Source organism: Calonectris borealis, chromosome 7 (genome assembly GCF_964195595.1).
Source record: "Calonectris borealis chromosome 7, bCalBor7.hap1.2, whole genome shotgun sequence".
NCBI classification, from domain to species: Eukaryota; Metazoa; Chordata; class Aves; order Procellariiformes; family Procellariidae; genus Calonectris; species Calonectris borealis.
Window position 1 is genome coordinate 30,048,629 of NC_134318.1, and position 21,726 is coordinate 30,070,354.

A 21,726-nucleotide genomic window follows, 5' to 3' on the forward strand; every position below is an offset into this window, starting at 1 on the left:
TGAAGAACTGAAGGCAAGGGGAAAAGCAGGGTATGCAAACAGGTGTGATTATCCAATGTAGACACTAGTGGGCGGGTGCCCAGCTTTGAAATATCAAACTTGAAGAGTCTTACTCATTGTAGGTGCTCTGAACTCAAAACCAGAGCTCTGCAGGACCCAGCTCTTCTGCCACTGAATGCCCAGTGTTGGCAAGGCTGAATGATTCAGCATTTAATTCATTCCCAAGTCTGTTGGGATCCAGAAACAAGTCATTTCACTTCTTGCCCCCAGGGAGAGCAGGATGCCGTACTCAGATTTTGCTTAATGGTCTAGAGGAGGAGGCTGTTTGCAACATCCAGTAGCAGCTGCTGCTTTTTTTAAGAACACAGCTGCAACATTGGTGGCTTTTTTTGGGATTAATTAGTTACATAATAGAATACGTAAATAAGCGTTGCAATAGAAACCAAGATCCCTTTGAGGTATTGTTTCTTCTTGACTATTAGGGCTATTATAGCCTCTACAGTAGTCAGCGGGGAAAATGAAAGACCTGTGTGTAATTCTCCATACTGGAGAAGCCTGGTTTGAACCCATCTTGCTGCTGGGAAGTGTGCCCTAACAGGCAACCCATAGGCTGCTCTGTGATGGGATTGTTTTCGGACTCTGTAGCAAAAGCGGAGAGCATATGAGCTCGCAGCCTGTGTGATCCAGCACGCCAGGAAGACAGGCAGCTCAACTTCCCTCTTGGCGTTTCGGTGAGAAGCCTGGCCTGCTTGTTTGCGCTGATGTAAGAAGCCACGTGGGTTAACGTCCCTCACCTCAGCATTGTCACTGGGAAAGGATGAGTGATGGGGTCAGCAGGGATGTTCGTGAGGGTGCTGATGGGCTACAAGGGCCAGAAGCCCAGGGCTGTCTCAGCTGGGGCCACGCTCAGGGTTGCAGAGGAGGGGAGGAAAAAAATCCCTACAATAGCAAACAAGTATTTCTGAGTGCGGTGGCTTGCTCCACTCAAACATGCCTCTCCAACAAGAGGGAGGGAAAATGGACAAGCTGGACAAGTCCCTAGCCCATCCCAGCACACGGAAAGTGGCTCAGGTTAATGGAGAAGAGAAGGGAGTTAAACAGAGCAAAAGCTGGTTTGTGCCCATGGTTTATTCTTAGGATAAACAAATCCATTTCCAAGCATTACGTGTCTTGCCCCTTTCCTTCAAAGGAGGGAAGGAGAGGAGAAGGAACTGGAGTGGAGGTGGTTCAAAGGAACAACTAGGACTATCAAGGAGGGAGGCAAGGAAGGTAAAGGAAGTAAGAGGAACAAGCATATGCTCATGCTGCTTTGTTTCAGCAAGTTACCTTGCATCTGCTGACCTGCGTGCGGGGGTGGCATGCGTGTCTGCATGTTCACACCCGAGGGCCAAGGAGAAGAAATGCAAATGAACTCTCTTTCATCTGAAGTTAATGCAATTTCATTTAATTTGCATCTGATCGTTCCTGCAGATTAGTTGATGGTGAGGCTGGGAGCCAAGCCTTCCCACAAATGCAAGGCAAATCTGTAGAGAAGCTGAACAGGGATCCTGGGATGCCTCGCCCATTAAGCGATGTTCCTGCTTCTTTATGCGAGGGAATACCCTCCAGCTCTTTCTCGCAAGGGGATATATTTGTAAAAAGGTTTCTAAATACGTTTTCTTTCCTTTGCTGCAATTGTGTATCCTGATGTACAAGATCTGTGCTACTCATTGGAAGAATAACTAAAAATCAGTGTTGCTATCTTGTAATATGTGGTAATACTTTAAAACTTTGCGTCCTGGGGTCGCCTGGACAGGAGAGGATCTGAAAGTTTAATAGAAAGAAAAGTTAAGTTTCCAGTCATTGGGCTCAAAGAGAATGTTAAAATATGCCTTTTGTGCCCCCCTGAAAAAAACTCAGAAGGCAAGGAAAAATAACTCTCATTTAATAATTTATTTCAAATCTCCTTGTGTGTAAGCCCCTTTGAGTTCTGTGGGTTTGAGTCATTTTTTGAACAATTTAAGGCTTTTCAGTAAACGGCACAGCGTAAAAGGAAGTTGTACCTATAAAGAAACAGTACAAGTAGGAAAAACAAACTCCATTGTCCTGCCAACTCTTGAAACAGTGTTGGGTACGTAGGGCTGACCCTCAGGAGAAAAGGGACTGTGCAGTGCCAGAAGAGCAGCCCTGAAGCCATAGTCAGCACAGTGTCATGGTGAGGGCAGTAATTTTACACCTCTCTGGCTTTGCTTTCTCAGAGTACAGTTCAGTCTGTAAAGAGACCATCTGCTGCAGGGCCATTTAAGGCAGTGGAAAGGGTTTAAGTAAGCTCAGTGGTAGAAGGGTAGGGAGAGGGCTGCCCTCCCCATCCAGTCCTACTGTCCCTTGTCACTGCAGGGCTGCAGTCCCAGTGCAGCAGATGGGTGCATGTAATGTGGTCTTTTGGCTGGCAAGTTTCTCGTCCCCTTTCCCTAGAAGAAAGATGCTCCATTAATACAGATAACTAACTGTAATTGTATAGTATATACACTATATATATGTGTGTCTATATACATATATGTAAAACTAATTTTGGTCAAGGTCTTGCTGCAACTCGCAATCCAAACAAGCGGGGCTCTCATCCAATGGTTGGATGAGAAATGCAATGAGCTGCAGACAGTGGTATGGCTTACTGTAGGAACTGCTTTCTCTGAGCCTCCACCTCGCCACCTCGCCCGAAAGCTATTCTGCTGATGGTGCCATCTTCCAGGTTTATAAACTCACGGTTGCAACCGTTTGGGCTCATTAGAGATTGCCAGGCACTTCACTAAGAACAAAGGGAGTTGGGTGTCCTACCCAAATTCCAACTTGGTAATTACAGAGTGTCTTTCTGAATACCGGGAATATTGGTGATTCTTCCTGCCTTAGTCTCTCAGTTATTCAGTGTGCTGCTGTATTACTGACCCATTCCTTCCCAGGTGCCATTGCATCCCCCTTGCCACAGGAATTTACCTACTGCTTCCCTCTTTTTCCCTGCGCTCTGAAGCCCGTAAAGTGCTCCAGGACCTGCCTGCATAACAGGCACTGCACAACTGCAGAAGAAGATACTCATGTCGATAAAACAAGTAGGTGTGTGGGATGGCTGGGGCTAACCCTGCCATGGGGGAGACGGGTGGGACTGCAGGAGTCATGGATAGAAATGTCGTGCCCACCTCTCGCTCCCTGAGGTTTCTGCTGGTGCTGCATTAGACAGCAAGGGTGCACTGGCAGCCTGGAGGTAAGGTGTGTGTCTGCTGTTTGCTGCCCTTGTCTCTCCGGGAGCAGCAACGAGACGGTTGTTTCTGAGGGAGGAGTTCCCCAGCTCAGTGTGTTGCTTATCAGCCTCTACCCTATTTACCCGCTGAGAGAAGTAATCCTGCTGGGAGGAATATTGCCAGTGAATCCCTCAGCTGCGCACTGATACTGATAGGTCTGCCAGGCGGTCTGGGGAACCGCTCCCAGCGCCCATCTGTCTTAGGAAGCCAAAAAGAGCATTTCGTGGCCTTCTGGGCTTGGCCCGTTCCCTTCCACCCCTTTGGCCCATTTGTGGAGCCGGCTGTAGAGGGGGAAGCCCTTGTTCTCTCGGTAGATGTAGACGCCCGTGATGGCATTCCACTGGGGGCTCGGCTGGACGCCCTCCACCGGGAACTCCTGCACCAGCTCCTTCTCCTCCTTGTCCAGCGCCACAAAGCCAAAGAAGTGCTTCACGTTCTTGGCCGCCAGGATTCTGGAGTGGACCTCGGCTGTGCGGCGGAAGAGCTTGTCCTCATTGGAGCGGTACTGGGCCCAGTAAGCCTCCTGCCGGTAGCTCAGCGGCGAGCAGCAGTGCTTCAGACACTTCGTGAGGAAAACCAGGACCGCGACGATGCCGATGAGCAGCCAGCCAAAGAGCTGAGAGAGAAGAGAGAGGCTGCATTAGGACAGGGCAAGGTGGTCTTACCCACTCCGTGTGGCTTTCTCCCCAGCGTGCCTACCTGGGACTCATACCTCAGCCTCCGTGTCACCTCGTCCCTGAACTTGGTGAGGTTCGCTGGCACGTCTTTACAGGGGAACCTGGCCAGCACCTCAGCCCCATACTCGGCCGGGAACTTGTCCAGGGAGGACGGCCTGACAAACTCGCTGAGGGCACAAATGTAAGCCTCCCCACGCAGCAGCGAGATGACCGACCAGGTGACGGGCGCCACGGCCGCCCGGCCCATGATGGAACCGAAGAGGAGGAAGGTGGCAGCAGTAGAGAAGTTCTTGGTGCCGCGCTTGTGGCACTCGGCCACCAGGTTCCAGGTGTGGTTGTTCCAGATGACGCCAATGAGGAAGAGAGCCAGGGCTGGGACACCGATGGCAGCCAGTCCATAGATGTAGTTGCGGGCAGGGGAGCAGGGGCAGTTGAAGGCAACGACCGAGAAGAGCTCCTCGCTGCCCACCGTGCCCAGGGCTACCAAACCGTTGAAGATCATCACATCTTTGCTCTTGAAGAACAAGGAGAGGAAGCGAAAGTTCTCGGCGATGAGGGCGGCCATCTCGTCCCAGGGACGAGAGAAGATGTATACTGCAGCAGAGGACCGTGTTGACCCACCTCCCAGCACTGAGGGACACGCCGATGCGGGGTGAAATTGCCTTGGGCCGGCTGGAGTGCAAGGGACTGCTCCAGGAGCACACCACCTTCACTGCTGTTCCTTCCTCCTGCTTGGCATGCCAGCCTCTGGAGCTGGTTGCTGATACCAGGGATACTTCAAAAGGAGCCGAAGAGGGATTCGGCCTAAGCAATGTGTGAAACCTCAGTCATTTCAGTGTCCCACTAAGCTCTCCAAAAGCGTCTCTGTAGCAAAGATTACCAATGGGACAGCTGTTTCTGCCCCTGTCATTGGCACGTTCGTTGTCTTTCCTTCTCTTCGGCTTTAGTCACCTCCCGCAGAGGCGATTACTGTCAGCGTCGCTGCCGGACACTCAATGATCTCCCAAGCCTGCAACGAAGGTGGATGCTGGGTTATTGGGGAAACTGGCCCGGAGCACTGGTGTTGGGATGCGTCCCCAGCCCTGCCACTGACTCACGCTAGCCCAGGCACACGTGGCACGTGCATACTGGTGCCGCGCTGCCTTGAAGGTGCTGTGTGTGGCTTTTACCTCCCTCTTTAGACCTGATGAGTTAATATTTAGTAATAGGCAAAGGTACGTCAGGTTTTGGGGGCAGAGATGCTGTTTGGGAGGACCAGGCAGGAGTGGCCTCTGCAGACGGGAGCGAGGGGATGCTCGGGGCCTGTTGCTACCAGCAAGAGAAGTTACTTTCTGGGAAAGCAGAGCTTATCTTGATGACCCAGGATACAAACACCAAATGCCGATAGAGCTGGGTCAGTAATTACGTAGGAGTTTTTGCTAGGATTAGGTGTGGCAGGATGATCTCCTCTCCCACAGTTGGTTGACGTAACCATACTCCCTGTCCTGGCCTGCAGACCTGGCTCAGCCTCTAGCTGCTGGCCTGAAATCGAGCCCCTCGACCCGCACACCTCGGTGCCAGGGACGCACTTCACTGCCCTTCGCCTGTGCGGCTTCCCCCAGCCCCTTCTCCCAGTACAATACTGGTTATACTGGGATGCCCACCCTACCGACAGGGCTGGGCTGTGTGGACTGCAGGCACTCAGGACCAAACAGGAAAGCACGTGCCCTGATTTTTTTGAAGGACAGGGAAGTAATTGAGGAGTGTGTCCATGCCCTCTGCAGTGATGCCTGTTCCCCCATGCCACTTGCAAGCTGCATTTAATTAATTTCTTTGTTGACTTCCCATCTGTGCTGCGTCCCCACAGGTTTTCGTCTCAGGAAGCCCCAAGCACCTTGCTAGCTCTGGGAGCCCTCACCCGTGTGACGAAACCCGCTGGCCTCAGGGGAACTGCTGTCACCGGGGTTTGCTGGAGACAGGAAACCGAACTAGCCGTCCCCGGCAGCTTGCGCGGTGCTGGCAGCATCGGCGCACATCTGGGGCTCCCGGGGAGCCCTGACCCACAGCAGGGCTGCCCCAAAATCTGCCCCAATGCCGACATCTCCCACCTGGCGTGCACGGAGCGAGGCTTCCCCAGGCCAGCCCCACCTGCGGGGAAAAGGCTACGGGGGACATTCGTGCAGAGGAGACAAAGGCACCTTAATCCTTATGGTCTCTTGTCCAAGGCTTTAAATCACTCCTGTAATTCGGTTCATCTCCTGCCCCACCAATTCCTGTTTTAACCCCTTCCTCCGTGAGGCAGCGGAGGGGAAAGGGGGCAGAAATTTGGCCTCAGTTCCCTGCTGTGTCTAACCCCTGGCAATCCCTTTAAAGTCACGCTGTGGTATCGCTGAGTTCAAACACAAGCAGCCCTTAATGTCTTCCTGTATCTTCCCAGTTTTCCATATGCAAAACTCCCTCAGCAAAGGAGACAGACCAGCCAAAACCTGCAGCCACCTGACGGGGACCCAGGCCCCCAGCTCCGGCGGCCGCCCTTTGTGGTACACCACGTTTGCAGCCAGATGCTCAACCTGCAAACTTGTTCTAGTGCGTGGGGTTCAAAACCCTGTTATTAGAGTTACCAGCAAATAGCCCTGATAAACAAGGCCCTGCGACCTTCCTGACAGGGCCTGGCAACCCGCAAAGCAAAAATAAGAGGAGCCGGCACGAGGGAGTATGCCATTTTGAGGGGGGGTTACCCTTCCTCTGCTTGGGGGTTACGGTGCCTGTCTGGGAGTGAGAGGGGTGGGTAGAAGGGGAGGGGAAAAGTTTTTTGCAGCAGAGCATTTTTTAGCAGCCTCTGTTAAAGTCGTTCTCCAAAACATGCATGAAAGCAAGAAAAAATGAAGTCACTTACTTGAGAAGTTGTTGAAACCAGTTCTGGAGCCTTCTCAGCTCCTCGTGTGGTTTTGCTGGAACCCCCAGCAGCGCGCGGAGCTGTGCAGAAGTGGGGATGTGGCTGAGGCCGGGCTGATGGATGAAGCGAAAGCTGATGAAAACAGCGCTAAGAGTTTGGCAGCTTCCTTTTTCAGTCTGCAACGTGCTCTCGGCTGTCGACTTTTGGGAGGAGGGAGGAGGTTGTTCTCAGGCCCTGTGCTTGGGTGGGGCGACGAGCAGGCGCTTGGCTTCTGCTGGGTGCAAGGCTGAGGTTGTGCCTTTAAAAAAAAAAAAAAAAAAAAAGAAAGGAAAGGCTGAGGATGAGTCACTGGAAAAAGCACATCGTCCTTTTTCAGACCCGCGATGCAGCTGTGCAAAGGCTGGCTGGGTGGGCCTGGGGTTTGCCTGGAGGACAGGAGCGATGGGGTGCTGGGGGTGCACAGGGGAAATGCCGGAGCGCCCCAGCCTGGGGGTTGGGTGCAGTCCCCAGGGGATGCAGTCGTGCATGGGAGAAGCCCTTGGTCGCACGTGAAGGGGCAGGAACTGCTGCTTTTGTGCATGGGAGCTGGCTGAGCCAGCAGGGAAGACGCCAGCCTGGCTGGGTTTTCGGGAGAAGCAGGAACGCGCCATCACGAGCTCTGTGGGGTGGCCACGTTTTGCTTCCCACTGGCCGGGACGGAGCAGAGGGGCTGCTGCGGGGGGCGATGGGGGCTGAGCGAGGCCAGGGAGCCATGCGTGCGGGAGCCATGTCTGCGGGACTGGGCGCAGCCTGCGATTTGGCGAGCGCGGTGCATTCCTGCCCGGCTCGGCTCTTCCGCTCGCTGCTTCCTCTGCGGAGCTATGCCTGCGAGGCAGCCGAGCACGCCTCACTTTCTCTTTGCGTCGCTCCCTCCCCTCCGATGTCTGTCCCTTGGCTCCAGCTCCCGCCCAGCCTGTTGCAGAGGCCGGAAGCCCCCGTCCTCCCTCCCCAGCCTCCTCGTCGCCGTGTCCCCGGGGTTAAACTCAGCCCTCCCCAGAAGATGTCTTCAGCACAGGCAAATCTTCAGCAACACCCACCTTCCCGGGATTTTTTGGACCGAGTCCTTCTTCTTACCCCCAGATCTGGGTCCCCGGGCGGGTTTTTGCAGCTCCCAGGTGTTTGGGTGCGGTGCACCCCTTGGCACTCCCACACCTCCGTGCCTGTCCGGGGCTGGCTCCCCTCCTGCCTGGAGCCTGCCGGCTCGGCTGGGAGCCCCGGGTCTCGCTCCGTGCTGGGGTGCTGCCACTAACCGGGCTCAGCGCTGGGACCGCAGCCTGGCCAAAATCCCAGAGGCGATGTCGGGTTCCCTAAAGAGGGGTCTTCTCCCGAAGGCGATGAAAGATCTCCCCAAAATCCAGGAGAGGACACCCTGCCTGCTCTGCAGGGACTCTCTGCGACTGCTGAAATTGCTGCATGGGGGTAGAGCTCTGATCCTAAAAATCTAAATTAAAAGTGCAAAAGCTTCTCTTTGCAAATGCACACTGGTTTTTCGGTATCTTAACGGCTCTGCCATGGAGCCCACCAGCCCTGCGTGCTGCTCACTGCTGTGGGGACTCTAAGCGCACCTTTCTCGGTGAGCCATTAACATTGCTGAACTGCAAATAATAGGAGTGGAAACCGCCTTTATCTTTAATCTCTCTTGCTTTGTAAATCAGGTTTTGTGCCTATTAATTTCTGGGCAGGTGCCTTAATTAAAATTTGGGGTGTGAAGATTAATGATAAATCTGTGTCACGCTCCTTTCTCCTGGGAGTCAGCCAGTTTCAGCCTGCCCTTGACTACGCGCTTGCTAAGGCGCTCTCACAGCAGCTCAGAGAATTTCCTCGTCATCTTGGTCCTTTGTTCTCCTCTCCCCACAGCTGCTGTGGAGCTACACACCGATAATTAAGGTTTATGCAAACGACAGTCACCTCAGTTACCAGCAAGCCGTAATAAATTGGTTTGAACAAGAACGCGGCAGCAGGAATTTCAAGGGGATGAGCATTTTGAAAGGGACGTGGCAAGGGTAAAACTCATCTTTCAAAAGGGGTTTTCCTTCTGCATATTGGTAATAAAATCAGGGCCGCCGGGGAACGCTCTTCCGGGCTGCGATTTCCATAGTCGCCTCGAGGGCCTGCATCCTGTCGTCCTCAGTTTCTATGGAAATGGGCAGCCACCTGGTATTGCGTAGGTCGGCAGTGCCTCCCCGGCTTCTCCTCCGAGGGCCGGGGCTGGCTCGCCGCTGGCTGCCGCGCACCGGCAAAACGCCCCGACTCGCGCGGCCTCAGCACCCTGGGCTTGGCCCGGGGGCCCTCCCAGTCTTTTTCATTGCATTCAAATAAAGAAACGCCAACAGCTTTTGTAAATGGCTTTTATAAATCCTTGTGCCTAAGTGCGGAGCTTGAACAGTAAGCCTGAATTATTTACTTGGCTCCTTAAACAAACACCCAGGCGGGTTTTAACATCAGTCTTTGTGTCAGGGAGGAATCCAGGTAAAACTGCAAGAACAAACTGTCCTGCAGCAAATTTATGGCAGAGGGTTGGCCTGGCCCCCACCCTCCATGCTGCTGAGTAATAGCTGCTCTCCTTGTCTGGACACCCCCTTCAAGGAGCACCTCTGTGGGCTCCTCGTTGAATAGCACCTGTGACACCAACCACACCGTTCCTGTCACGTGTAATGCAATATGGGATGGCCCTTCACTAGCTCATTGCTTGGGTCAAATTTATTTTAAAGCTTTTCTTGGTCTGGAAGCTGTGTATGTCTGTGGGGATGCAGCGTGTGGAGGGGTAACAGGGAGACTTTTGGGGTTTCACAGCTCAGCGTGAGAGAGGGGCACCCCAGCTTCTTTCCCCACCAGGGGATTTTTAATACTGCCTAAACCCGCACGCGCTGCCCAGTGCTGAGGACGTGGTAAAAGAAAGGAAGTTTTGCACATCTCGTAGTGTCTGCCTTGGCAACCGCCACAACACAAACTGGTCTTGGTGGCCAGCATGTCCGTCTGACTGACGCATCGTGCCCTTCAGCATCCCTGGGGCTTGTCCATCATGGTCTCGGATAGCTGCCCTGCTCAGCACAAAAATCCTTGCCTGAATTACCAATGGTGTAGGATTGGATGTGGGAGCAGATGGGATCGCACCAGCACCGCTGAGCCCTTTGGGTGCCCGTGCCCTGCAGCCCCTGTGGCGCTGGCCCTCGCCCCTGCCCAGCCCGGATGCCCGCCTGTCTGCCCTCTCCGCAGCCCCTCTCCCAAAAGCGCGACTCTGCCTCTGCAAAGCCCTGCGCCCCCTCACACCCGGCTGTAGTAGGCAGCTGTCTCCCGTCGGGGCACAGGGGGGTGCGCGGGGGGCTGCCCTTCCCCTGCCCAGCCGTTGCCACTGGGGAGGGTGGGCGGGTGGAGGTGGAGCGGGGGCTTGCATCTGTGCCAGCTCTTCAGGGCCATGTTCATGGTGCCCTGGTCAGTGATGCCCAAGAGCTTCTCAGCGGCTTCCCCCGCATCAGCAGGGGCTTTCCTGGGGGGGTGGCAGCGAGTGGCTGCCAGGTCCGTGCTCATGCCCTCAAAGAATTGCTGGATGCAGACCTTGGCAAAGCTCCTGGCGTGCTCCGCACACGTCTCGTCGAACAGCTTGCGCTCGATGTCGATGTAGTGGGACCAGTACCTGCTCTTCAGGAAGGCGGCTTGGGTGAAGCAGGGCCGGAGGGATCTGACCAAGAAAGCCAGCGTGGTCATCAGCAGCACAAAGCACCAGCCCAGAGCCTGTAGGGATGAGGGGGGAACCAGACCCGTCACAGGCAGGCAGAGCAGGCGCCCAGCACATCCCACCAGCCAGCAGGAACCCCCTGGGCTTCGGACGAGCCTGGCTCCACTTTGGGCTGTTTGACATTTGGCTGCATTTACATTGCAAATGCCAGACAAGGAGACCCTACGTACCGTGTCAGTGCATCTGCGCTGAAATTTTGTTCGACGCACTCCTGTAGGCAGCACCTCTCTGCTTCTCGCCGAGTATGGCATCAGCAGGCAGCGACCATAAATAACATCAGACCGAATCCTGCACCCAGCCCTCGGTCCTGCCTGTGATACGGCTGTGCCTCACCTGTGTCTGGGATAGTCTGGGTCCTCTGACTTGCAGCTAACGTCGTTCCAGATACTCCCTGGGTTTATGCAGCTGTCTAAGCCTTTTCCCGAGCTGTTGGGCTTAGTAACATCTATTGTGGGTGAGCAGCGGCGACAGGCTCCCCTTTAATGGGGTCTGCCAGGAAGGCTGAGATGGGGGCAGAGCCCGGACCAGTCTGTCTTGTTCCCCATCGGTCTCAGCTCAGGCTGTGCAGGCAGAGCTCACGAGGGTGAACCCCGCTCTAAATGCAGCCCCCTAAAAGTGCACCTGGGAGGGGGGGTATCTGGATGGCACCTTTTGTTTTGCAGCTCCCAGTGCTTCTCGGCAGCTGGGAATTGGGGTCTACCCAGGACAATCTGCTTTGTGTCTTTGGAAAAGTCTCTGTGCCTCCATTCCTCTTCTTAAACTGGGGATAATTCCTGTCTGCTCTGAGGAGGTCAGGGAGAGGAGCTGCTTTTGAACGGGGGTAGACGAGTGACCAGAGTGGGTCAGACCATCCTGTCTCCAAGGTGGCCAGAAGCGGAGGGCTTGAGAGGAATTAAGCACAGGACAAGTGGTTAGTGGCACTTTTTCATTTGTGGTTCCCTGGGATGGTTAATAAACACATACTGGCTGTTTCCATGCAAGCAGCAGAGGCAAGTGGCATGGATGGTTATCAGCCCATCGCTTGCACTCGTTATAATAAGCAGCAAGAGCAACCACAGGCAACTGGTGGGTTATGGGAGGGGGTGACAGCCCACCAGCCGGCAGCAACATCCACGTCAGCCCCTTCTGAACTTGCTCTAAATGAATCCCTGCATACAGCTTGGCCAAGTATGGCTGCCCAGGCAAGAGGGAGAACCAAATTGCGAGGACGACCTACGGCTTCAATCTCTGCACCATGCTGGAGGCATAACTCTCTGGAGCTGAGTCTGAACACCTTGCACCCCTGCAAAATCACCAGTCTCTTCTTCTGCAGCTTGATTTCAACAAGGAGATTCCCTCGAGGGAAGAGCTAAGGCTGGCAGTGCCTACCCTAACCCACCCGTGAAGGCAAAGCTATGATGCCTCTCACCTGCGAGATGCAGCGCAGGTACCTGACGGCCACTTCGTTGGCGATGAGCTCCTGTCCATCGTAGATCTCCTTGCAGGGGATGCGGGCGAGGACCCGCTTCATCTCCCCTTGGGAGAGGCTGGGGTGGCTGGCGTTGCCCAGGGTCTCTACGGGCACCGAGGTGCAGAAGGCGCAGGTGATGCACTTGCCATCCAGCAGCGTCACCGAGACCCAGACCGCCGGGGCGATCATGGCCCGCTGCGCCATGGAGCAGAACATGTAGCGCAGGACGGCCTGGTCCTTCCCTCGCTGGCCCTGGGGTCGCCTCCACTCCTCCGCCAGCATGGAGATGTTGTTGTTCAGCACGAAGCCCAGCAGGAACAAGATGAAGGGGGGCACCAGGAGGATGCCCAGCCCGTAGGCCAGGTTGTAGCGTGGCAGGCAGGGGCAGTTGAAATCAAAGGCTGAGTACATCTGGGCGCTGGCGAGGGCCATGATCCCGCAGATGCCATTCATGAAGGACTCCTGGTTGGACTGGAGGAACTGGAAGATCATCCGAAACTTGTCCATCTTCCCTTGATGTGATTCCTCCCCCCACCAGGGTCCAAGCTGTGGCCTCGGGTTACTTCATTCTTTCAGCCCCCCTCTTCAAAGATGGGCATCAACAAGACTCTGTGCAGTTCACTGATTCATTCATGCACTCTTACAGCCCCAATATTTAAAGCAGAAAATTAAAACATTTTTTTTCTGCTGATTTTGCTGCTTGCAAAAATTCAGAGTTTGCTTCCTCCTGCTCTTCTTTGGGTCTGTGGGACCTGGGTTGTTTCTGGTTTGCTAAACCTGGCTTCATTCTTCTGCACGTCCCCATTTCTGCGGTCTCCCGGTCACTGGCCCCCTTGGCTGGAGGGTGCAGGTGTTACCATGGCTGTGCCCTCCCCAGAGCAATCTGTGCCCTGGGCAGAAAGCGGAGTTGGCTGGTCGGCCCCTGTGAACCTGTTTGCAAATGCAGGAGGTGGGTGCTCAGGACGCCCCACCTGCGCGGTGCCGGCCCACAAGGAAAAGCAGGGCAGCACCTTCCCCCCTCCCTCCATGTCCGCATTGCCCCAGCAGCATCTAATGCAAGTGCCTCACAGGTCTGCGCTGGTCTGCACCTGCTTCTGCTTCACTGGGAAATGCCTTTTCTCTGTTTTATTCTGCAGAGGGAAGGGAAGAGAAAAGGAAAGGCAGAGGAAGGAAGGATAAAACTCTCGGTGCTCTGGGATGTTGTATCTGTGCAGACTCTGTGCTGCTGGAGTCTGTTATTCGCTCCCCTCCATCATACAAATGTCCATGTTTCAGCCAGACTTACAAGATGACACTTGTAGCTTCTTGGTTTTCACAGCCCTGTGCCCTCGGGGCTTGCTAAAATATCCTTCAAACCCTGGCTCGCATAGTCTGGTGACATCCAGAGGCACACAGAGCTTTTCCTGGCTTTAGGGCGGAGAAAAAAAGGCAGAGAAAGGAGAGAGGGCTGCAGGGACAGGGGTGCAGAGGACGCACCTGGTTCCGCAGGTGGGTTCTGCTGAAAGCATCTGAGCCCTGCATGCCTCTGCTTTCTCAGGACATGCCCCCTGCCCAGCAGACCTCTGAGATTCAGGTTTTCCCCTGAGATTTCTTCTTTTCACCCACTTTCAGTGAGCATTTCTGAAGGGCTTGAGTGCACTTTGCTCTGAATGGCAGCGATGGAGGCTGAACGATTTTCTTGCAGCCGCCTCTCGTAGGTATAATCCCAGCCCCTTGATAAATTTGAGATGTGCAGGAACTGGGAATGCAAGAAGGGTGTGTAAAACCTGCCAGTGACCTCCCTGGCCCAAGAGCAGCCACTGTCCCCCAAGGGACCGTGTTTCCCAGCAGTACCAGGCCACCTGCAGGCACAGACTGTGCAGAACCCTTCCTGCCCATCAGGCCAGCAGCCCCGGGGGCTGAGGGTGCAGTGGAGCTGCTCCTCTGAAGATCACTCAAATCCTGCTGGGAAGGGCAGAGCAAGGACTACCTGAGCCAGCAACGTGCATCCGTTTAGCAGGAGGGGCTGGGGCTGGGATTTGGCCATATGCCTTGACCGGAGGCTAAGGTGTCTAAGGGCACGTTTCCCATGCAACCAGTGCGTGGTGCAGGGAGGACTGAGCTAGCGGGGTGCTGGGCTGGTCTGTACAGCACAGGATTGCTGACAGTTTAGCCATGCCACTTTGCCTGGGCTTATTAATTCAGTAGCAACATCAGCTGATCTGGACCCAAGCGAACCTGAATACCTGCCTTGCCCTCCCTGCTCTTTGCGCACCAGGAGCAGCCCGGGCAGAGCCAGCTCAGGTCTGTGGTGGACGTGTCCCACGTTTGATACTGGGGTAAAAAGCTTCTCCATCACTTCCATCCCTCTCCCCTGTCACAAGGGCACGGCTCAGTTCAGCTCATTGCTGTCAGCTCTGCAGACCCGGGGGCTTTCTGCTGCAGAGATCCTGTGCACATTTGCCAGCACAGAGCCAACCAGACAGACTCCTCCCCAGCTTGCCAGAACTGAGACAAACACTAATGAGATGTGATAGCTACGGTTGGGCCAGGCTTAGCTCCTACAGCACAAACCTAAAAGAAGTGGATTGTATTGTTGGTGCTTTCCTGCATCTCTATTCCCAGCTCACAAAGCAGCTTTGACACTCCAGGTTGCTCCCTCAAGCTGGCCAAAAGGTGGGGGAATATTGGGACTACAAGTGGCCGTAAAACAGATGGTTGCAGTATTGACTACCTGCAAGGCGTTCAGTCCCTCCAGTCCAGGCACCACCTGTGCTGTTGACATGAGTATCACGATGCATCTGACTGGGCACCAGCGTGGCTGCGTTGGTGGCTGTGAGACATGTCACCAAGGCAAGCTGTACATAGGTGGGTGGCATGCGGGAAACACTTTTCCCCAAGGCTTTGCAGTGCTTCAGTACAGAGGTAGGAAGCCAAACCAGGTGTTTTGACCATTAGTCAGTGCTGCAGTTTCTGACGTCTCCCCCCACACCAGCCCTTGGGCTCAGTTGATAATGCCAAGTTCACCCTGAGATGCCACCACAGAGCTGAGCACAAAGCACGTGGGTAGTACCTGGGCAGCCTTAGCTCTGCTTGCTGTGGAGAGGTTAATTGCATGATCTCATCAAATGGGAAGAGATTTGGCTGCATGAATGCAGATGAGGCTTATTGTATTGCTAGCTAAGAACTCAGGCTGGCGTCCTTGTTCACCTGGCAAGTGGCTTTTTGAAGGGCAGTTCACATCAAAGCTTGCATGAATCAACCTCGTAAAAAGCAGAGAGCTTTTTGATCTCCAGGAAAACTCTGCCTTTCATTAAGCATGAATGAGGGGTCTGAGCCTGCTTGGTGTACAGCACTGGCAGTTCTCACTGAAGCCAACAATAAGTCAGTGGGATTCAAAACAGAGCCCATAGAAGCCAATGCCTGGGTCTTTCTTTCCGTGTTGCCTTGTTAGGGAGGACCTCGTTTTCATGAGCTTGCCAACAGGAAGTTCACTCCAACCGATTTGCAAGAGAAGGCAGAGCTGGTGCTTCCTCCAACGATCCCAACCTGCTCGTGCTTTGGAAACCAGGTCCTGGGAGATGGTACATGCTGTCCCTCCCAGCATGGGGTCCTGCACCTGGACGCCAAGACAGACACCAAGCCAGGGACTTGGGGAGGGCTTTGCGTGTCCCAGTCAACATAGGATGTAGAGAGGAGGGACATGAAAACAGTCACAATTCCCATCAGGAGAGTTTGGGAAGAGATTGGGGAAGCTGCCTGTGCAGTCAGCCCTGCTGTTTCACGGGCTTTTGGCAGGTGAGGATCCCTGAGCACGTCAGACATGTCTGTAGGTCAGGCATCAGACCAGCCCTGAGAGACAGAGAGCTGCTAAAGTTTGTGAACAACCCTCTCTGCTCCCACTTCCACAGGAGGGTACACAGTCCTAGCAGAGCTGGTGGGAAAGGACCTCTGGAGATTGTCTGGTGCACCCCCCCTGCTCAAAGCGTGCTCAGGGACACATCTAATAGGGTTGTGAATATCTCCATGGATGGAGGTGCCATAATCTCTCTGGGCAGCCTGTTCCATCACCCTCAAAGCAAGTAAGTGTTTTCTTCTGTTTAAATGGAATTTCCTGCTTTTGGGGTTTGTGCCTGTTGCCTCTTGGCCTGTCATGGGGTGCCAGATACCATTTTCCACAATGGAGAAGAGTTCTCTGGCTTCGAAGGGGAACACAGCGTGGGACTCGGGGAGGGCTGGGAGGGATGAACACCCACGGCCCCACAGTCCAGCTGGAGCTACCCCATGACCAGACTGACCCTCCCAGCAGTGTGTGAGCCTTTGTAGACCTACAAAAATCTATGGCAGTGCCCTTAAACCCTCAGTTTTCTCCCTCCCGATATAGACAACAAAGCTCTTCCTCTTCCCCTTTTTTGCATTTCGTATTTTGTGGCCACTCTGGGATGACTTAAAACCTGAGAACATGGAAAGCAGCATGCAAAGGGGAGCTGTGGACCTCTGCTCTGAGCAGGTTAGGAAAATAGCCGATTTGACTAGCGTGGGGTGGTGAGTCCGAACGGAGTCTCAGCCTGAGATTTGTGATGCCATGTCTGATAAAAGTAAACCAGAGACGAAATTCAAAGTGCAATGCTGATTTCAAAAGAGAGCTCAGAAGCTCCCTGGACCTAAAGAGCTCTTGGTGGGAAGACCGCATGGTCCCAACCAGCACGGGCCACAGCTGGCTTTGTGCCCTCTCTGAGCACGTCCAGGGGAGCTCAGGGATTCAGCCAGAGCTGATTTTGCTATGCAAATAAGAAAAGCTCTGCAGCTCATCCCTCTGCACCCCGCAGCTGGGCCTCAGCTGGCAGAGGGGTGCAGCTGGCCACGGGCTGCGCTATGGAGTTATTTGGCCTCCCTGTGTTTTGCCAAGCATCTCCTCCCTCCCTGATCCCGTGCACACAAACGTCCTGGGGAGGAGGTGACCCACCTCCCAGCAGCTCGACAAGTTAATTTGGGGGATTAATATGTGTTTTCAATTCGACCCCTTGTTTTGGATTTAGTCACAAGGTGGTGGCAGGTTTCTTTGCCCCTTTCCCACCCTCTTCTTTCCTGCTTGCCCCGTCTATCCATGCTCGGCCAAGGAGATGTTTCTTCTTCATCCCCGCCTCCTCTCAGCCCCTCCACTTTGCACCCCTCATTCCCAGGGACAAAGTCGGCATCGGTGTGAGCCTCAGCCTGGAGGAATATATATGTCTGTATTGGGTTAGTTTGCAGTAAAGAGTTTAATGCATCCAAGCAGCAATGCTGGACAGAAATATCAGTCAAACTGGCACCATGGTTGGCACCATCTACAACAGGGGCTGGAAAAAGGCAGGTAAGAAAGTAATTAGCATTAGGGGCTCAGAGATAAGGTTACATTCAAACAGTTTTGAAACTAAGGATGGAAATGCCCAACTAGGTGGTGCAAGGATGATCCTCTGGATAGATCAGTTTGTACTAAAATCTAGCAGGGGAGTGTTTAAAATCTGTGTTCAGATTTCTCAGGCAGGGTCAGAGTGTCCTTTCCATGGCCCAATGCCAGCGCTTAGAGCAGCCACCTGAACCCAAGCACAGTCCTGTGGTTCTGGATATGTTAAGCAAAGCCTCCATCTCCTTTTCCTTTTGCAAATCCAACTCAATCCAGGGACACTTATCCAGTGGTATCTTCATTTAAATTTGTGCTGCTCCATGAATTTCAGTGTGTTGCCATATTTTGTTTTGAAAATGCATGGAAGTATTGACTGGTTGTTAGAGGGAGGGTGAACAGTTTGGCAGCTGGGCTGGGGGCAGCCAGAGCTCTCAGCAGATGGGAAGAGGTAGGAGGTGGTTTTGCCTTTTTGAGTAAACATGTTGGTGTGGTACTAAAAGAGTTGCCAATTAAATCATTTCAGTGTCAGCACTGCTAAGTCTCTGAACCAGGTTTCACTGAAACGGGCAGGAGCTCCTCACACCTCTGTGAAGCTGCTGCTCCAGTGGGTTTGCATGCGCAGCCAGATGTTGCTGCCTTGGTTAAATCCTTCCTCAAGCCAAAAGGCTTTTATCACAGCTGTAAGGAACTGCAAACTCTTTAATATGACGAAAGTGCTACGCAGAGCCCTTGGTTGAGCAATGTCATTAACAGTGACTGAGTAGGGAACCTTTGGATGTTCAGAGCTAGTTTATTTTGGAGGTTTTGTTAGGCATGCCCTGGAGCGGAGCCTTTGGGGTTGGGGTTTTGGAGGAAGATGTGAGCACCACTGTCACCCACGCACTTTGTGCAGAGGTATGGCAGTGCCCCTTCAGTGTCTGCAGGTCAAAACCCCCTCTACACATCAGTGTGCCGGGGGAATTTGGACCTGGTACCGGGGATGTCTTCCCAGGGCAGAAGGGCTCTCTTTCGCCCCAGGGGATGCCTCTGGGTTGCCTGGCTGACATCCAGGGGAGGTTTCTCATAGTACCACATTTTCAGAAGTTTATTCACCTGATCCTGATCTGTGATGCCCTGGAGAAGATTGTCCTCTCCTTCAGCCCCCTCTCCCTCCCTAGGCAAGCTGAAGCTGTGCAGTTTGATCTCTTGCCGCATGCTTTCGAAGAAGTGGAGGATGCATTTGTGAGCAAAGAGCCGGCTGTGCTCACAGCAGGTTTCCTCAAAAATCTTTTGCTCGATGTCAATGTAGTTGCTCCAGTGACGTGCCTGCAGGAGGGTGGCCTGGTTGAAGCAAGGTCTGAGCCAGCGGGTGAGGAAAGCTGCTACGATAAGGATCAACAAAATGCTCCAGCCGAGTGCCTGGGTGATAAGAAATAAGCAGTGGAACAGGAGCAAGACAGGCACAAGGACAGGTGTGAGCTGTTTGCCTGTATCACCGGGAATTTGTGTGGCTGGAGAGGAGATGTGGCATATCTGGACACCTGTCCTTGATCTGTCCCTGAAGTCCAGCACCCCCAAACTGCACTCAGAGGGTTGGTGTAAGCTCCTCCCAGTGAATACAGGACATTTACCTGTGCATCAGTAGTTCAGTAGGATAACTGCAAAGTTAGCCTGGAGCAGCCAGGCGTTTGCTTTGAGCACGGGAGCACCCCAGGTGAAGGGGACTTTAGTGCTCTCCTTTGGTGCTCCCTTATCTCCAGTGAGACCTTCACCTGCCACCTACACTGGCTCCAGAGCCCAGGAGTCCCGGCAGCAGGGTGAAGACAGCCCAGACTACATGCAGCTCCTTTTGCTAAGAAGGAAGGGCTTGTTTTCAATGCCCTCCTACGGGTCCTCATCCCTGATCCGGCACTCCTGTACCAAGAGCAGGGGCTGGCCAGGGCTCCACTCCCCATCGTGTCCTGTTCTCCTGTTGTTCCTGAGCAAGCTGCTTTGGTCTGTCTCAGCTTGCACTGTCCTTAAAACAGCAGGTCCTATCTGTGAGGTTAGCAGTTAGAAAGGTCTTCTGACACTGGACAGGGCCTTAGGAGGCACCTGTATTCCCTGCAACCTGCTTTTTATTATCTGGGTTTTGAAGTTGCTGGTTCTTCTAGAAGCAAAGTTCTGTTAATTAAACCATCCTTTATTTCCTTCCTTTTCCCTACCTGAGTGACTCTGGAGATTATCACTGAAGGTGGCAACATTTGGGGGTATAAAGAAGCAAAGAGCAGTCTTGTTCCCAGCCTGACCGTGGTGACTATGACAAATCAAGGAAGAGCAGGAGCAGATGACGCCTGCCCCAGGCACCTCACCGACACGGGGGGCTCTGCCAGCAGTGACCTACCTGGGACCAGCAGCGCAGGTACCTGGACACTGCCTTGCGAGACGTGTTGTTCCTCATGAGCTCATCGTCCTTGCAGGGCACCTTGGCCAGCAGCTGCTGCACCTGTACCGGGCTGGCGTTGGCAAAGCCCACAAACTTCTCGGGATCCACGGAGCTGCTGAAAGCGCAGATCAGGCATTTGCCATCCAGGAGGCTGACTATGATCCAGACGAGAGGGGCAACCATGGCTCGCTGCATGATGGAGGAACACAGGTACCTGGGGCAGGAGAGAGAGAAGTGAGTGCGTAAATGCTGGGAGCTTTCTCCTCATCCAGAGCCTTGATGGATGCAGGCTGCCCTATGCCAGGCAGCCCTCCCGGAGCCAGGGAGGGAGCTGACTCTCAGGACTGTCCCCAGCATTGCTCCAGCTAATGCCTCTTCTGCTCTGGGATCTCTTTGTTGGTGCTGCCTCCCAATGAAATCTGTGCCAGTGCACGGCAGCTCTGCGTGCTGCCTGCATTCAATGCAGTGCACGGTCCTCTTATTACGTGCTTGCCGCGACTGTATACTTATGTCTCCCTGACAAATCCTTGTCAGCTCTTTCTTGTCTTCTTCATTCACTCTTTCTTTTCTCATCAGCTCAGTTTCTACCTGGAAAATCACTTTTCTCTGCAGCCTTTCTTGCCCCACTCTGTGCCAACCTGTGCACTGGGTAAAACTTTATATGTAGCAGATTGAATGCGATTCTCCTCTCCCTTCCACCAGTGTAAGTCAGTAAAAACTCAGCTGAAGCGAGGAAAACCACAAGGCTATCGATAAAGAATGACCGTGATGGAAATGCCACCCTTTCTGCACGTTTAAGTGGAAATGCCTCATCTTTTTGCACGTGTAAGCCCCAGGAGAAACCCTGCGTGTGCACGATGCAGTGTCCCAGGGTGGCAGCACAAACCCAGCCGTTGGTGTCGGGGCGCTCCTGCCCTCCTTTGCTGGGATGGGATGAGGCTCTGCCTTCGTTTCTGCTACTGTAAATGCATTTACCATGCCCCTGCCCCTCCACGCTCATGGGGAAAGGTCTCGGGAGCTCAGCTTAGGAGAAAATTAATTACCAGGAGGATCAAAGCCATGGAGGCGAGACAGCTAAGAGGGAGGTGAAAGAAGGGACGTCACTCCCGGTGCAAACCCCACCTGATGACAGCTAGGTCCTTCTTTCTGCACCCCTGTGGTCGCCTCCACTCCTCCAGCATCACCAGGGACTGTCTGTTGAGGATGAGGCTGCAGAGGAAGAGGGCAATGGGGGGTACAAACATGATCCCCAAGCCATATGCCATGTTGTACCGGGGCAGACAAGGGCAGCTGAAGTCAAAGCAGGTATACATCTTTACGCTAGCCAGGGCTAACAGCCCACAGATCCCATTCATTACAGACTCCGAGTTGGACTGGAAGTACTGGAAGATCATCCGGAAACGGTCCATCATGTTCTTTTGGCCAGGGATGCTCCTCCTGGGAAATCCCTGGGCTGCCCGGCACAGCCCGTCTCCCTTCACCCCTGCTTCTGCTGCCGCGGGGCCGGGGAGGCAGCTCAGCCTGCAGTTGGTCAGGGCAGGAGGATGAGGATGGAAGAGAGCTGCTGTGGCAGGGGGAAAACCCTGTGCTGGGGATTCCCCACTGGCACACGGCTTTCACAGGTCTGTCTCTCACCCTTTGCTTATCTTCCAGGGCAGTTGGTAACTTTTCTAGGTGAGCAGATGAATACAGCCTCCAGCAGATGTTTTTTCCACCCCGTTTTTAATTTTCAGAGCTGTCCCACGTGCCAACCAGCGACAGCCTCCGGTAGTGCTGGGTCCCTCCCTCCTGGAGATGCTAATGCTCAATGGAGAGCCGTCGGTGGATCTCTGTGAGCTGCCCTCTCTGCTGATTGAGGGCTGTTGAGCGATTCATCGGCCGGGAGAAATCAGGTGAGTCAAATGAGCT

The 21,726-nt window shown here is 53.9% G+C and overlaps 3 protein-coding genes across 3 annotated transcripts; all 3 read right to left on the bottom strand.

The window, feature by feature from the left end:
• Positions 1-1,922: 1,922 nt before the first annotated feature.
• Positions 1,923-6,878, bottom strand: CALHM2 (calcium homeostasis modulator family member 2). The gene is made up of 3 exons (XM_075154968.1): positions 6,825-6,878; positions 3,972-4,958; positions 1,923-3,888 (listed from the first exon to the last, which is right to left on the bottom strand). Exons 2-3 carry the CDS (start codon positions 4,512-4,514, stop codon positions 3,472-3,474), a joined length of 960 nt encoding a protein of 319 aa, XP_075011069.1. The 5' UTR covers positions 4,515-4,958; positions 6,825-6,878; the 3' UTR covers positions 1,923-3,471.
• A 3,249-nt stretch (positions 6,879-10,127) lies between these two features.
• Positions 10,128-12,556, bottom strand: CALHM1 (calcium homeostasis modulator 1). Its single transcript, XM_075155475.1, has 2 exons — positions 12,008-12,556; positions 10,128-10,595 (listed from the first exon to the last, which is right to left on the bottom strand). Exons 1-2 carry the CDS (start codon positions 12,554-12,556, stop codon positions 10,128-10,130), a joined length of 1,017 nt encoding a protein of 338 aa, XP_075011576.1.
• Positions 12,557-18,350: 5,794 nt separating this feature from the next.
• CALHM3 (calcium homeostasis modulator 3) lies at positions 18,351-21,230 on the bottom strand. The gene is made up of 3 exons (XM_075155390.1): positions 20,941-21,230; positions 19,777-20,032; positions 18,351-18,812 (listed from the first exon to the last, which is right to left on the bottom strand). Exons 1-3 carry the CDS (start codon positions 21,228-21,230, stop codon positions 18,351-18,353), a joined length of 1,008 nt encoding a protein of 335 aa, XP_075011491.1.
• Positions 21,231-21,726: the final 496 nt, after the last annotated feature.